This window comes from Poromitra crassiceps, assembly GCF_964638095.1.
Source record: "Poromitra crassiceps genome assembly, chromosome: 4".
Classification (NCBI taxonomy): Eukaryota; Metazoa; Chordata; class Actinopteri; order Beryciformes; family Melamphaidae; genus Poromitra; species Poromitra crassiceps.
The window spans coordinates 73,119,201-73,132,301 of NC_139626.1; the positions used below are offsets into that span (position 1 = coordinate 73,119,201).

The 13,101-nt window shown below is 43.2% G+C and overlaps 1 protein-coding gene across 1 annotated transcript in view; it reads right to left on the reverse strand.

Moving 5' to 3' along the window:
- dpy30 (dpy-30 histone methyltransferase complex regulatory subunit) overlaps nucleotides 1-12,872 on the reverse strand; it is a 38,207-nt gene extending 25,335 nt beyond the window's left edge. The window contains exons 1-2 of the mRNA XM_083635351.1: nucleotides 12,655-12,872; nucleotides 1,836-1,876 (exon numbers count right to left, since the gene is read on the reverse strand). Of these exons, the coding sequence (XP_083491477.1) occupies nucleotides 1,836-1,876; nucleotides 12,655-12,664 (51 nt within the window). The 5' untranslated portion in view covers nucleotides 12,665-12,872. The remainder of the gene's footprint in view (nucleotides 1-1,835; nucleotides 1,877-12,654) is intronic.
- Between the last annotated feature and the right edge of the window lie 229 nt (nucleotides 12,873-13,101).

Sequence of the window (13,101 nt, forward strand, 5' to 3'; positions counted from 1 at the left end):
GTTACGCCGGCTCTGCACGCGGCAAAATGCCAAACCAGAGGCTTCAAAACGGGTGACGTCACACTCGGCCATCTTTTTTGACAGTGTATGCGGGGGTACGGTGGTGCAGTCGGTAGCGCTGTCGCCTCACAGCTAGAAGGTCCTGAGTTCGATTCTCGCCTGGGGTGCTGTGGGCGCTGGGGTTGTGTTCCCCCCCATATCTTCAGTGCCTACTGCCCAGGTGGGTTATCTCGTCAAAAGGGCCTTTCTGTGTGGAGTTTGCATGTTCTCCCCGTGCTCCCCAGGGTGTTCCTCCGTACATAACCCCCCCACTAAAAACATGCAGAAGATCGTCATCCGACCAGTGACGACAACATCCGAAGTTGGTCCCCGGGCGGTGGGAAAAAAAAGCGACCACTCCTCCTGGCCTGCCCCTCGGAGGAAAGGACAAGCCTGGATGGGTTAAATGCAGAGGACAAATTTCACCGGCCACCGTCAGCATGAGTGTGTGTTTGTGGCTGCATGTATGTGTTGGTGTGTTGGTGTGACAATAAAAGACGGGCTTGTCCGTCTACTAACTGTTTTTAACTGTTTTTTTAACTGTTTTTTAACCTTTTTTTTTACTGTTTTTTTAACACATTCGCTGCCAACAGTCTAAAAGAGTTAGTTTTTTATCATGTTCTGTTATGTAGGCATTAGCAGTTGAATACAGCATGGTTTCAGCGTCTGAGAAGGAAAGCTGAGATAAATGCCTTTTTGTGAAATTCGATAGAACAGGCAGAACAGTCACTTTAACCATTTATTTTTGGCATCAGTGAGACATCAGACATCTAAACAATAGTTCTGAACAGTAATTTCCTCCAATATAACAGCACCCCCACCCCCCTCTCATTCAAACTCCTCCCTCCGTGGGTGTGTCTCTGGTGGCTCTGCAGCGTGTGTCACAGGCGAGTCTCTGCTGCCTGTCTGTGCTGCCTGGCGGCCGCTCGTCGGGTAGTCTCTTAAAACAGACTGTCTCATCTACATCCGGCGAATGCAGCTATACACAGTCTGTACGTTACACCCCCAGAACATGCACAAGGAAGTTGGGAAAAAAAACCTTCAGACAGGAAAGAAGTTCGACGGAATCCGACCAATCACGACACGTGTGTCCACGAAAAATGCGGCATATTGGATTCTGATTGGACTAATGAGCGGAAGACCCGCCTTTCTGCGATTCTGATTGGACTAATGAGCGGAAAACCCGCCTTTCTACTTCCCATTCCGGTTGGTGCATGATTCTCCCCCACGAAGTACAGACGGTATGGCGGAAGCATTTGAAAATTGCGGAAGCCAACTCGTCTGTTCTAAGAGACTACTCGTCGGGCGAGTCTGGATCGGGCTCGTTCGTTTCTGGGGTTTCGGTTGTGAGCTTTGATGAAGCTGCGTGCGATTCTGGGCTTTCTGCTGCGTGTTTCAAAGTGTGTTGCACCCAGAGTCTATTTTTGGAATCCCCCACCGTTGTGCGCCAGCTCTCAGTGCGAAAGCGTTTTCGCCATGAGAATGGTTTCCTCACGGTTTTTCCTGCTGTTTTTGCTCGGCTTTCTCTAGTCTGGAGAGCACTGTCGCCACTTAGTGGGTCGGTGGAATGGGTTGTACACGTTCGGTGGCTCCCATATTTTTATAGGAGATGTAGGGGGCTTTGATCAACGTCCCACCGTGAAAAACATTTTTTTTTTTGACGAGTTAACTCGTCGACGGCAGTCAACCGTTGTTGTTTTTTTGATGAGTTAACTCGTCCACGGCAGTGAACGTGTTAACTGTTTAACTGTTTTTTTTTAACTGTTTTAACTAACTGTTTTAACTGTATGACTCACCGCAGTGTGTCCCTCCATCGACTGATCTGCATCCACGTGATCTGCAACACAGACAATCACTCTGATCAATTCACTGCTCTAATGTGGTCCACCTGCTGTAAGTACTCGCTCGAGGTTTACTTCACTCAACTTGAGCGAATAATAGCAACTGAGGTGAATATCACGTCATTCGCTCCACATCATTTTACCTCATTCACGCCGCCCGGTGCAAAACGGCATCTGCGTTGTAAATACGTATGCAAGTCTGGAAGTCTATGGGCGGATAAGGGACTCTGGAGGGGAGATGATAACGTCATATACCCGGAAGAGTGATGGAGCGGCTAGGCTTTTTGTGAACGCCGACCGCTCTGTCAACTTGTCCACAAAACCTCAGGTTTACAGGGGTTGTTTTCAAACGTGCATTAGGTTTGGAGTGGCATTCTAGAGCACGCACTTAGGTATAAATGGGTTAAAAAGCATTTTTTACACATTTATTTAACAATAGTAAGCTCTCAGACCAATCAGCATACCAATACAATAGTTGGTTAAACCCATACAACTAAACGTTAATGTTGTTATTAGCTGTTAGCTTAGACAGCTAACGGCTATTAGCATCCATGGTTTTGCGACTTGAAAGCTGAAGCTCGAACGTAGGTCAACGTAATATTTGAGTCTGGGGAGAGACTAGCCCCAACGTGACCCTACTACTGTATTCCGTATATTATAATTTACTTGTGCAGGCAGCAGTCAGGGTCACACAGCCTTCTCATAGGCAATAAGGGGGAAAGGCTGTTCAAAACGCTCTCCTACCCGGCTCCGACGTCCGATTGCAGATCCGAAGATATGATAGTCAGCATTCAGAATGCGGCTGCTAGAGTTCTAACAAGAACCAAGAAAGCTGAACACATTACACCAGTTCTCAAATCCCTGCATTGGCTGCCAGTAAATCTTAGAATAGACTTTAAAATTCTGCTAATAGTTTACAAATCTCTCAACGGGTCAGGCCCACATTACATCTCTGAAATGCTTCTACACTATGAACCATCCAGATCCCTGAGATCTTCAGGCACTGGTCTACTAATTGTCCCAAGGACCAAATCAAAACATGGTGAAGCCGCGTTCTCCCACTATGCCTCTCATAACTGGAACAAACTCCCTGAACACATTAGATCTGCCCCTACTCTGCCTATTTTTAAATCCAAGCTAAAGACCTTTATGTTTACTCTTGCTTTTAACTGCTACTAAACTACTGCCTCTCTCGGCCTGTAATTTTTTAAAAAAAAATCCTGTACATTTCCAACAAATGGACTGTACATGTAATAATAATACTGAAGAGTGCCTTGTAACTTATTTAAAACAGAAATAATGTTTCATGTTTGTTAATTTGAGTATATATTTTAACTAAAACTGTCGGCTGTGTTTTTTATGTGTTTTTTATATGTGCATTGCTTTGCTGCTTGTTTTTTCGATTATTTTTTTGTAAAGCACCTTGAATTGCCTTTGTGTATGAAAGGTGCTATATAAATAAAATTTGACTTGACTTGACTTGACTAGTCCTCATACGGAAACGGAAGCCAGTAATTTAGCCGGTGCTGTTAAAATGATACTGCTGTGTGAAACAACCATTTAAAAGCAGTCTTTCCACAGCCTGTGCCGTATTGAGGACAGGAAAAGCTTCCTAGTGCCGACAGGAACCATGGGAGTTTGAGTATTTCACGACATGTTTTGCTTCCCAGTAGGGTTGCAAGGTATACCGAAATTTCAATACTTTTGTATTAAAAACTGTTCGGTATTGGAAGTTCCCAAAGTTCGGTACAATCACTTGTCAATTAACTGGTCGTTGTTGTGCTTTTGTGTTAGCTAGCCCATCTGAAAAGCATGTAAACAGCGGTGAGATTAGGGAGTAGGGCTGGGTTCAAAAAATCGATTCTCCAATTTTTAATCGATTTTTATTTTAATCCTCGATTATCGATTCATATGTCCAGAGATCGATTTTTTTTTTTTTTTAATAAACAGGCTAAAATATTATGCTGTGTGTGGTAGTTGAAACATAGTTTCAAGTTGACGTTTATTTATGTTTGTAGTTGAAACAAAAACATAAATACTGTAGGCTACATGAATGGAAATGTTTGATCATTAATATCTACTTTTAGAAATTATATAGACTGAAATCAAATCACTGTGCATAATTGTGAAAGTGTCTTTATTGACAGATGAAAAGGCTGTTATTTACCCTTTGTCACCACCTGGTGAGTAAATATATGTGTAACTAAAACCATTAAAATTGACAACAGGTCTGCAACTTTTTTTCCCCATGTACTAGGGCTGCACGATATTGGAAAAAACTGACATTGCGATATTCCCTGCCCCTGCGATATATATTGCGATATGAAAAAAATACAGATTTTCACCAGATTACCAGAATAGCTCTATTTTAAAGAAAAGAATACTTCTAGAATGATTGGGATGATTTTGTAGAGGAGTCCATCTGATTTTGGAGGGGAAATTAGGTATTTTAATGTTTCTCAACCACTGGGCTGTCGCCTATACTGTAGGCCTCAGAGCGTCATCTATCAGGGTGCATACACATTTTGACCAATGGATTTCCATGACTTAGGCTACATACTTTAAAATGTCACTAGCCTACACTTCACTTAGTGTAATGCAGCCTTTAAAACCAGGGAAAGACAACATGTATGCTGTATCACCATATTACCATATCCAACATCTAAGACCATATAGTCTCATATCACAATATTGATATACAATTGATATATTGCCCACCCCTAATATTGAGTGCCAGAATCTACCTCCCAATTATGCTATTTGCAGAAAAACATTAGATTTCATTGATTATAATCACTGCTTTCAACTTCTTTCGTTCTTCTAACGTTTCAATAAATCAACAATGAAACACCCCTGCCACTTTACACACTTGGTCTGACCCCCCGGAAACCCCCTCCAGAAACGACCAAGTGGTACACTCCGCATCTGCGGAGTTCCGGTTTTTGAGCGCAAGGCTGGCAGTACAGAGAGACGAGGATTCACATGCAGCCGACCGGTGACAAACAATTCATTCGTGGAAAGTAATAAATATACATTTAATTGCCCAGATATGTCTCTTCTCTTTTTATTTTCACTGACATGTTTTGTGTAAATAAGTCGCTATGTATGATTAACTCTACCGTAACGTTACTGCTATCATGTGATGCAACATCAGAGACTTGAAGGGGAGAGACAGCCACAGTGATAACACGGACAACTTCTCAGTTATCAGCCTTCGTGTCATAAGTTGCGGTCTTGCTTTTTGGTGTTTCAAGAGTAAATATCTCCACTCCACGGACATGTTGAGTTACAGCAGCCAGCCTGCTGTATGCGAGTGCGCTGCAAACTGTGGACAAGTCTGCCTCCGCAACCACATCGTTTACAGACGGGCTACTGTCAGCAACGCAACATAAGCAAAAGATAATTCAATTTAGGTCTCTGTGCATGTTTGTTGTGTTGAAGCTAAGCACTAAATGAGTGAGTACAGTAGCGGGGTGTCTCTCTCCTTTGAGAGAGCCTGCATTTCACTCAGTAGGCTACCCCTAAAGTGAGAGTTTATCAAGCAACATGACGAGTTAATTTGCTTTTGACATCGCACGTCCTGCGATGTGACTATCGCGCATGCGCACATCGCAATGTCGATGTGTAAACGATATATCGTGCAGCCCTACCATGTACTGTATCTACTTGGCGCAAAAAAGGTTGGGAACCCCTGTGTTACATAACTGGACAGTCATGTAATCCAGCGTACAGCTCAAAAAACGCGTTTTGGTATCACTAACCAAATCGATATTGAAATTAATCGAATCGGAATTTAATCAAATTTAATCTAAATGAATCGATTCGCAACCTTGTGAATCGGAATCGAATCGATTCTTGAAATTTGAACCAATACCCAGCTCTATTAGTGAGAGAGTCGGTAAAAGGAGGAGAGACCCGCGAATGCTTGTGCAGAACTACAGTAGCGCACGTTGTGTACAACGGGTAATGAGCCGCTGTTATGAAGATTAAAGTGAGATTAACGGAGTTGAGAGCAGACAAACAGTCGCAGCTGCATCCTCTCTCCAGTCAGCTCAGTGCACATGACGCGTTCAGGAGCAGTCGGTAAAGCACGCGCGTGTGGCCTTTGAGTGACATCTGTAATGTGTCGCAACAAAATAAATAACCTGGGTTACCCTTACTATGTTATCGTGTGTTACTGGACAGACACACTACTAACTTTTCAGTCTGAGCCATCAGAAGGGGGAATTATGCTCACCCTGCCGTGAAGGGCGCGTGGGTGGAGCGAGGGGCGGGCGCGTCAAATGACGTAAATATGTTGGCCGTGGTTATTCGCTAGCTCCGTCGGGCACTCGCGCGGTGCGACATTTTTTTCCTCACAGCGCGAGCAGCGCACGGCTTCTCTCCAAACATGTCCGCTTTCGAGCCACTGAACCCTGAACACTGAGCTGTGTTTTCGCCACATTTCTTGACCCATGTGGTAGGCTATAAACTTAGATTTGCAACTGTTCGTTTGTAGTCATTTCACCAAGTAAATGTGTTGTGTTGAGAGCATTATTGAGAGAGATTAAAAGCAGCACAGAGTAGTAGGCTATCAGGGCTGAGAAGTAAAAACGGCTTTCAGTAAAAACAAGTTTGGTGAGTCCTTCATGTGCTGATGTGCGGTCGTTTGAGAGTGAAAGCACACTCAGTACTGCACAGAGTTTCATTGCGACTTTTCACGGGCTGTTCTCACCATTGTACTGTACAATACATGCTGATCACTTTCTGAGTATAATGGCATCACCCCCAGCGCGAGGTCTACACGGTGACTCACGGAGACTCGCGGGGCCCCACCCCCACGGAGCTTTGCTCGAGTATAAGAGCACCTTTACATAGCCTATAGTGTGCTGTGCCAGTGCTGCAGTTTTTCTATTGTGTTTCTATTTTCAATGAGACAGGCAAAGGACCTGTCTCAAACATTGACTGATATCACAGGATGTTGTGAAGAGTGCAATGTACATGGCTATATAATTTGTAAAGAGTGTAAAGAGAAAGATTGTATTAAGAGATGCATAGAGATAGGCTACATCAGTGGTTTCCAAACTTTTTGTGCCCATGGCACACCAAAGGGCATGACAAAATCTCAAAGCACACCTATATAGCCTAAGTCTATTGGTGCAAAATAGCCTCTATTTCTCTTATCACTCTAAATGTTTTTTTAGTAAATAGAATTTGACAAAATATATTACTCTAGGAATTAATTTGAAACTTTGCAAAATTACTACATCAAAGCAGCAACACACCCACTTGTTTAGGCTATATTTGTAGTTGCAATAATGCTAAATCCCAAAGCACACCTGTACTTGTCCTAAGACACACCATTTGGGAACCACTGGCCTACATTATGGCCTTGTTCTAACACAGAGAGACATTCAGTTAATATGGCGTTATTCTTCTAACACAGAAACATTCAGTTAATATGGTGGTCTTCTACCACCAGAGAGACACATTTAAAAAGGTGTCCTTCAATCCCACAGTGACTGTTAAGGGTGTTACTAAACCTTGAATTTGTGAATGTGATCAACCTTGTGGACATTCTGTTTCTTATCCATTAGGTATCGAGTATCGTATCTGTATCGGCCGTGCAGTTGCTGCTGGTTGCTGCCAGATCCACATGACGATGCGTGCGTAGATCTTCTATACCATTTTTAAAGGGGTGGGGAGTGGGGCGAGTACCCGAACAGCAGAAACGTTACTCGAATACTGACGTTATGATTATGAACGAGTGCTCGAGTACCCGAGTACTCGCGCCCATCCCTAGTACTAGGGCTGTCTTTCTTCGAATCGATTTTTTCAAATTCGAATATTCTATTGAGGTTTTCCCCGAATATTAGAATATCTGATTTGATTACTTTTTCTTTTTTTTGGCAATTGTTTTTCTGGCCTGGCAGGGGCGTCGTTGGCCCGCCAGGCCTGTAGAATGGTAGGGGAAACACTGTAACTGCAATGAAAGTTGCACAGGCAGTACTCAAATTGTACTTATTATGTAATTACTGTATTACTTATGTAATTATTAACAGTGAACCTGGCAGTAGAGAACCAACCAGACATAATGTTCCTGCACTTGGACTCACTTTCTGCACTGCAACGACGAGCATCAGCATAGTAAATTACTTCACTTTTGAAATCTGACTTCAACCAAAAATATGTTAAAACAAAAGATACTCACAGTTTTAAATTTCAAGTCTCCTCTTATTGTAAAATAAATAAAATAAGAATAAAATAAAATAGTCAGCCTCAGCCATGTGTACAGTATAGTTAGGCACCCAACAAACAACAAAGACAAACTTTTGGGAAAGTGCTTTTTCAGAAAGACAGAAATCAGAACGACTGGATCTCTGACCATTTCAGAATGAATTTATGAACATACCCAAGGAAGGCTGACGAGCAGCTGCTCGGATGTTGAAAACGTAATTTCTCTGCCTAAATTTTGTTTTTTAACTTTCACTTTGCACATCCGTAGCTAAGAAGGTCTATTCAGGCAGAATTATTCACAACAAATGTCTCAGCTTACCTATGTCTTTGACGCACACTTCAGGCTTATAGACAGTCCATATTACCTGGTCGTTAACTCTCGATCTGGGGAGTCTTAACAAGCAGCAGGTGCAGCAGGGGTTGAGGGGAACTCCCTGTTAGCAAGTGAGCTAACGTAATGTTACTTACAGCTCTCAAATGATTTGCCAAGTAGTAGAATGATGGTACGCTAATTTCACTTTGCAGAACTGGCAAAGCACTTGTTTGGGATCATCATCATTTGCGATCTTGAAGTGCTTCCAAACCGGCAATTTATTTTGTTCTGAGATAGTTGCATGCCACTTTCTCCTCTAGCTTGGCTAGCCCATGCATAGAAGATGTATTCTGCTGTCTTGTTGAGCGCCATGATGTTGGCATCATGGTTGGCATCTAAGTGTTGCATCACCGCCACCTAGTGGATTCATTCATTGTTACAGCTACAGTAGGCCACACAGAATCCTTATAGTCAATGAATGGATTAATTTATTTCATTCCTTATCCATCCATGTATGAATCAGCCAGAGGGACATGAGGAGTGGTGATTGGTTGGGGTCACTTTAGCATCAACCATATTTACCGTCCTTAATTATAATATATATATATATATATATATATATATATATATATATATATATATATATATATGCAGAATTATTATTATATTATATATATATATATATATATATATATATATATATATATATATATTGAATATTAATTTTTAGTTTACATGCACTTTAAAAAAATAATTATTATTGCGTTAGTCCGCCTAAAACCGGACTTTTGAAATGCATGTAAACATGTTAGCTCGACTGAAATCGAAGTTATAAAAGTTGGACTAACACACCCAGATAATGTGATTGGAAGGCGATTTACTCCTGCGGCCAGTTGGACTGGACCTGGACGAGGCGATCAGCGTATGCGCTAGCGCTCTTTGACGCGGAAGTCGAACAGCGTGTAAAACTCAGTGGTGTAGTCTACGTGATATGCAGGTATACGGCGTACACACATTGTGAAATGACTCAGATTTGCGTATGTGCGCGGGGAAATGCGCTATGATACGTATCGTTTTCACTTTCCATTCATAAAATTCACCCAGTGTGCTCTGTGTGTTACAAAGCGCGGACTTTTGGACCCTAGTGGCTTCCGTCGAGCGTGACGTAGCCGTGACGTTGCCTACCAACCAAACAAAACAGTTGCCCAGGCGAGGAGACGCCGTATTCGATAGTACAAGCTACTAGCGTTACACATCGACAATGAAGCGAAAGCAAACTCAAACTTTCAGTGTTTTCGTAGGCCTGCTTGCCCTGCCACTGCAGCTGTAGATGACAATAACGTTACAGAAAGGAATCCTGAGGACTGTGATGAGGCAGCTGCTATCGCAACGTTACCTGATGATATCGCCATACCTGGTAAGTCGCATGTACGTTATTATGAACGTTACTGTAACAGCAGCAGGGGATTGCAAATCCCAGGCGTGTTTGATTTGCTTTAACCTTATCGTTCTTTCTGGAATGCGAGTTTAACAATGTCTATGCTATGCTATAGTCAGCATACTATAATGATTGTTATGAATGGGACTTTGTGTGTGTGTGGGGGGGGGGTTGATGCATTTTGCTTAAAAAATACTGCATGTGATGTATTCATTGATTGACTGAATGTAATTAATTTTAAAAAATCTGTTCCTGCTCTGTAAATAGTTTACTCTTGTGATCAAAAACACTGATCCAAAGCTCAGTTCTGAAGCTATAGACCCCTTATACAGCTATCAACATTGCAGCTGCGCGCGCATCGTGTAGGCCAAAAGCCGTGAGCCCAGCATTGACAGACAGAGAACTGTGTAAAAGCCCCGCTGTCAGGACTGCTCTGTGCCCATCTGCGACACACAGTTAGATTTTAGTTTTAAAATGCAGTTCTCGGCTTACTACAACAGCTTATCGCCTAGTGATAAGCAATGTTATGCATCGAAATTAACGTTGGTTAATGGGATATGTCTTACAGACCCATACGCACTGGCGCTGTCAATTGGCCAAGCCTAGAGTGGCCAGCAATACATATTGTGCATTCCTTTATAACTGGGGATAGCGTAGATAATTATTCTGTAACTTGCAAAGATATATTGTTATGTTGATAATGCACACAACTCAATAATGACATTATGTAACGTTACTTGGTCGTTAACTAACCAAGCGATGTGGCTGAGCAGCCTACAGCTACAGGCAGCTTACCAGATTATGAAATGAGCACTACAAAGTTGGGCATTTTTAATGATGTCTTCGTTCCAATCAGTTCAACTCAATAATGACATTATTTAACGTTACTTGGTTGTTAACTAACCGAGCGATGTGGCTGTTACTAGCAGCCTACAGCTACAGCTTACCTGATATGAAATGAGCGAGCACTGCAATGTCGGGCATTTTTAACGATTTCCTCTTTCGGCTTGCAACCAAAGACGCCTACGGTTAGCATTAAAAGCAGTATGAGTTGATGGGATTCGGTAAAACTTTAGTCCTTGCTTTGTTGATAGTGTAACAGACTGTTCAGTGTTGTGTTGTGTTCTATTGCGTGTGTGCGAGGCTGTGTATGTTCCCTCGAGTTGCCGTAGAACAGAATATGTGGGGAGAAGCTTGTTATATCATTACAGCCTGGCTCTATCGTTTATTATTTTATTAAGCAAGTGTGAATAGGCGGACCCGAATACTCTGCTATAATAGCTTTCCGATTCTGGCATCCCACTGCACAACACGAAGACATGTCTAGCTCGAATAGTTTTCCAGCCACTGGAAAACTACTTGCCAGGGCTGCGCGGAGTCTGTCTTTCTGCCTCCGTCTTGCGCATCGACGCTGTGTGATGTCAGTGTGACGTAGTCATATAAGGGGTCTATTCTGTAAATTTGGGGAGGAACAACAACAACAAAAAATGGGTCGAATCTCCGCCCACTTCCTGCCGAAACCACGCCCACTTCCGGTTAAGCGCGGGGGGTCAGTATATCATCTGAAAAAAGGTAGACTACACCACTGGTAAAACTGTTACGTTAGCAGCCAGGGAGCGATTAGCTAAAGCTAAATGTGAAGTTCGTTGATGTAGAGCTAAATCTGTCTAGATTTTTTTTTATGGAATTAGTTTCAACTGTATTGAGCTAACAAGGGGCAGCTTTGTGTTACCTGACCATCCCTGCGTTTGAACGTTCGTTTATCGGCGCTCTCTCTCCACATACACACAACCTCGCTCGACCACATAAACACAACACAGCAAAAATAATGTCCTATCACTAAAATACACAGGGTGCACCGCCACACTAGTATATGGGCCAGAAGTGGTCGTTTTGAGGGGAAACGTTTGTATAATTATATCATATTTTTAAGGAAATAGCTCCATTATGGGACCAGTTGTTAGAATTGGCAGAGCCTGCGGGGAAAGAGTGCACCTATCGTAGCGGAGGCAACATGATTCCATCAAAAAAATCGATTTCCCACCCGTGCATGTATACTGAGACAAGGACAGTAGTCCGAGTAAATAGCCTAATCAAGCTATAACCATAGCTCGACTTAACTGTGCATGTAAACGTACTGACTGAGCCGCCGTCTCCATGTGACTGCATGTGTTTGCTCGCCGCGTGCAAGCGGTGCACCTGATAGTGAGATCAAACAGACCCTGCTGTAAAGTCAGCACAGGCTGAGGAAAGACTGCTCTTAAACGGTTGTTTCACGCAGCAGTATCATTTTAACAGCACTGGCTAAATTACTGCCTTCCTAGGAGGACTATCATATCTTCGGATCTGCAATCGGACGTCGGAGCCGGGTAGGAGAGCGCTTTGAACAGCCTTTCCCCCTTATTGCCTATGAGAAGGCTGTGTGACCCTGACTGCTGCACGAGTATACTATAATATACGGAGTACGTAGTAGGGTCACGAACTTGCGGCTAGGGAGAGACTAGTTTCCATGCCGCCAGACTTCTCGCCCGGAATGGAGGGAAGTCTGACACGACTATCTGAGGGGTGGCTACTGCGAGATTAGTTCCCTCCCGTCCCTAACGTTAGCATCATGCTGGATCTGGCACTAAGCTAACGTTAGCTTAGCATAGTTACACAGCCCTGCCGTGTGTGTGTGCGTGCGTGCGTGTACTGGTAAATAACAGACATACAGCTAACTGACAGCGCGGGGTCATAGTGTGAGCGTCACATGCAAAAGAACAGAGAGAAAACTGCACGCGCCTCCTCACTGGGCAACAATAACTCACCGTCCGCCATGTTTGTTGTTGGTGTTTACGCAAGCTGCTGTACGTCAATTCTTCAACCTTACGTAGGACAGACAACGCTCCTCTGATGGCTCGCTCACACACGCACGGGCTGTACCGCGACTGACAGACTGACCGCGCAGTACTAGCCAGCTGTCTAACCATGAGAGACTAGACGAGTACCGATTCGGTGCCAGCTAGAGAATCCGTTATGCGCATGCGCGAGCGGTCCGGTCGTGAAAGCGTTAGCTACGGCAACACACTTGGACAAATTTGATACTTCTTCTTCTTTGGGTTTTTATAGCGGTTTGCATCCTTAATGTTGCATTACCGCCATCTACTGTATTGTAAAGCTTTACAACTTAAACTACTACAGAGTCGATTTAATTATTGTCCACCCGAAATTGCTACCATTCATCCAGTATTCCATTCTGTGAACCCAGATCCATT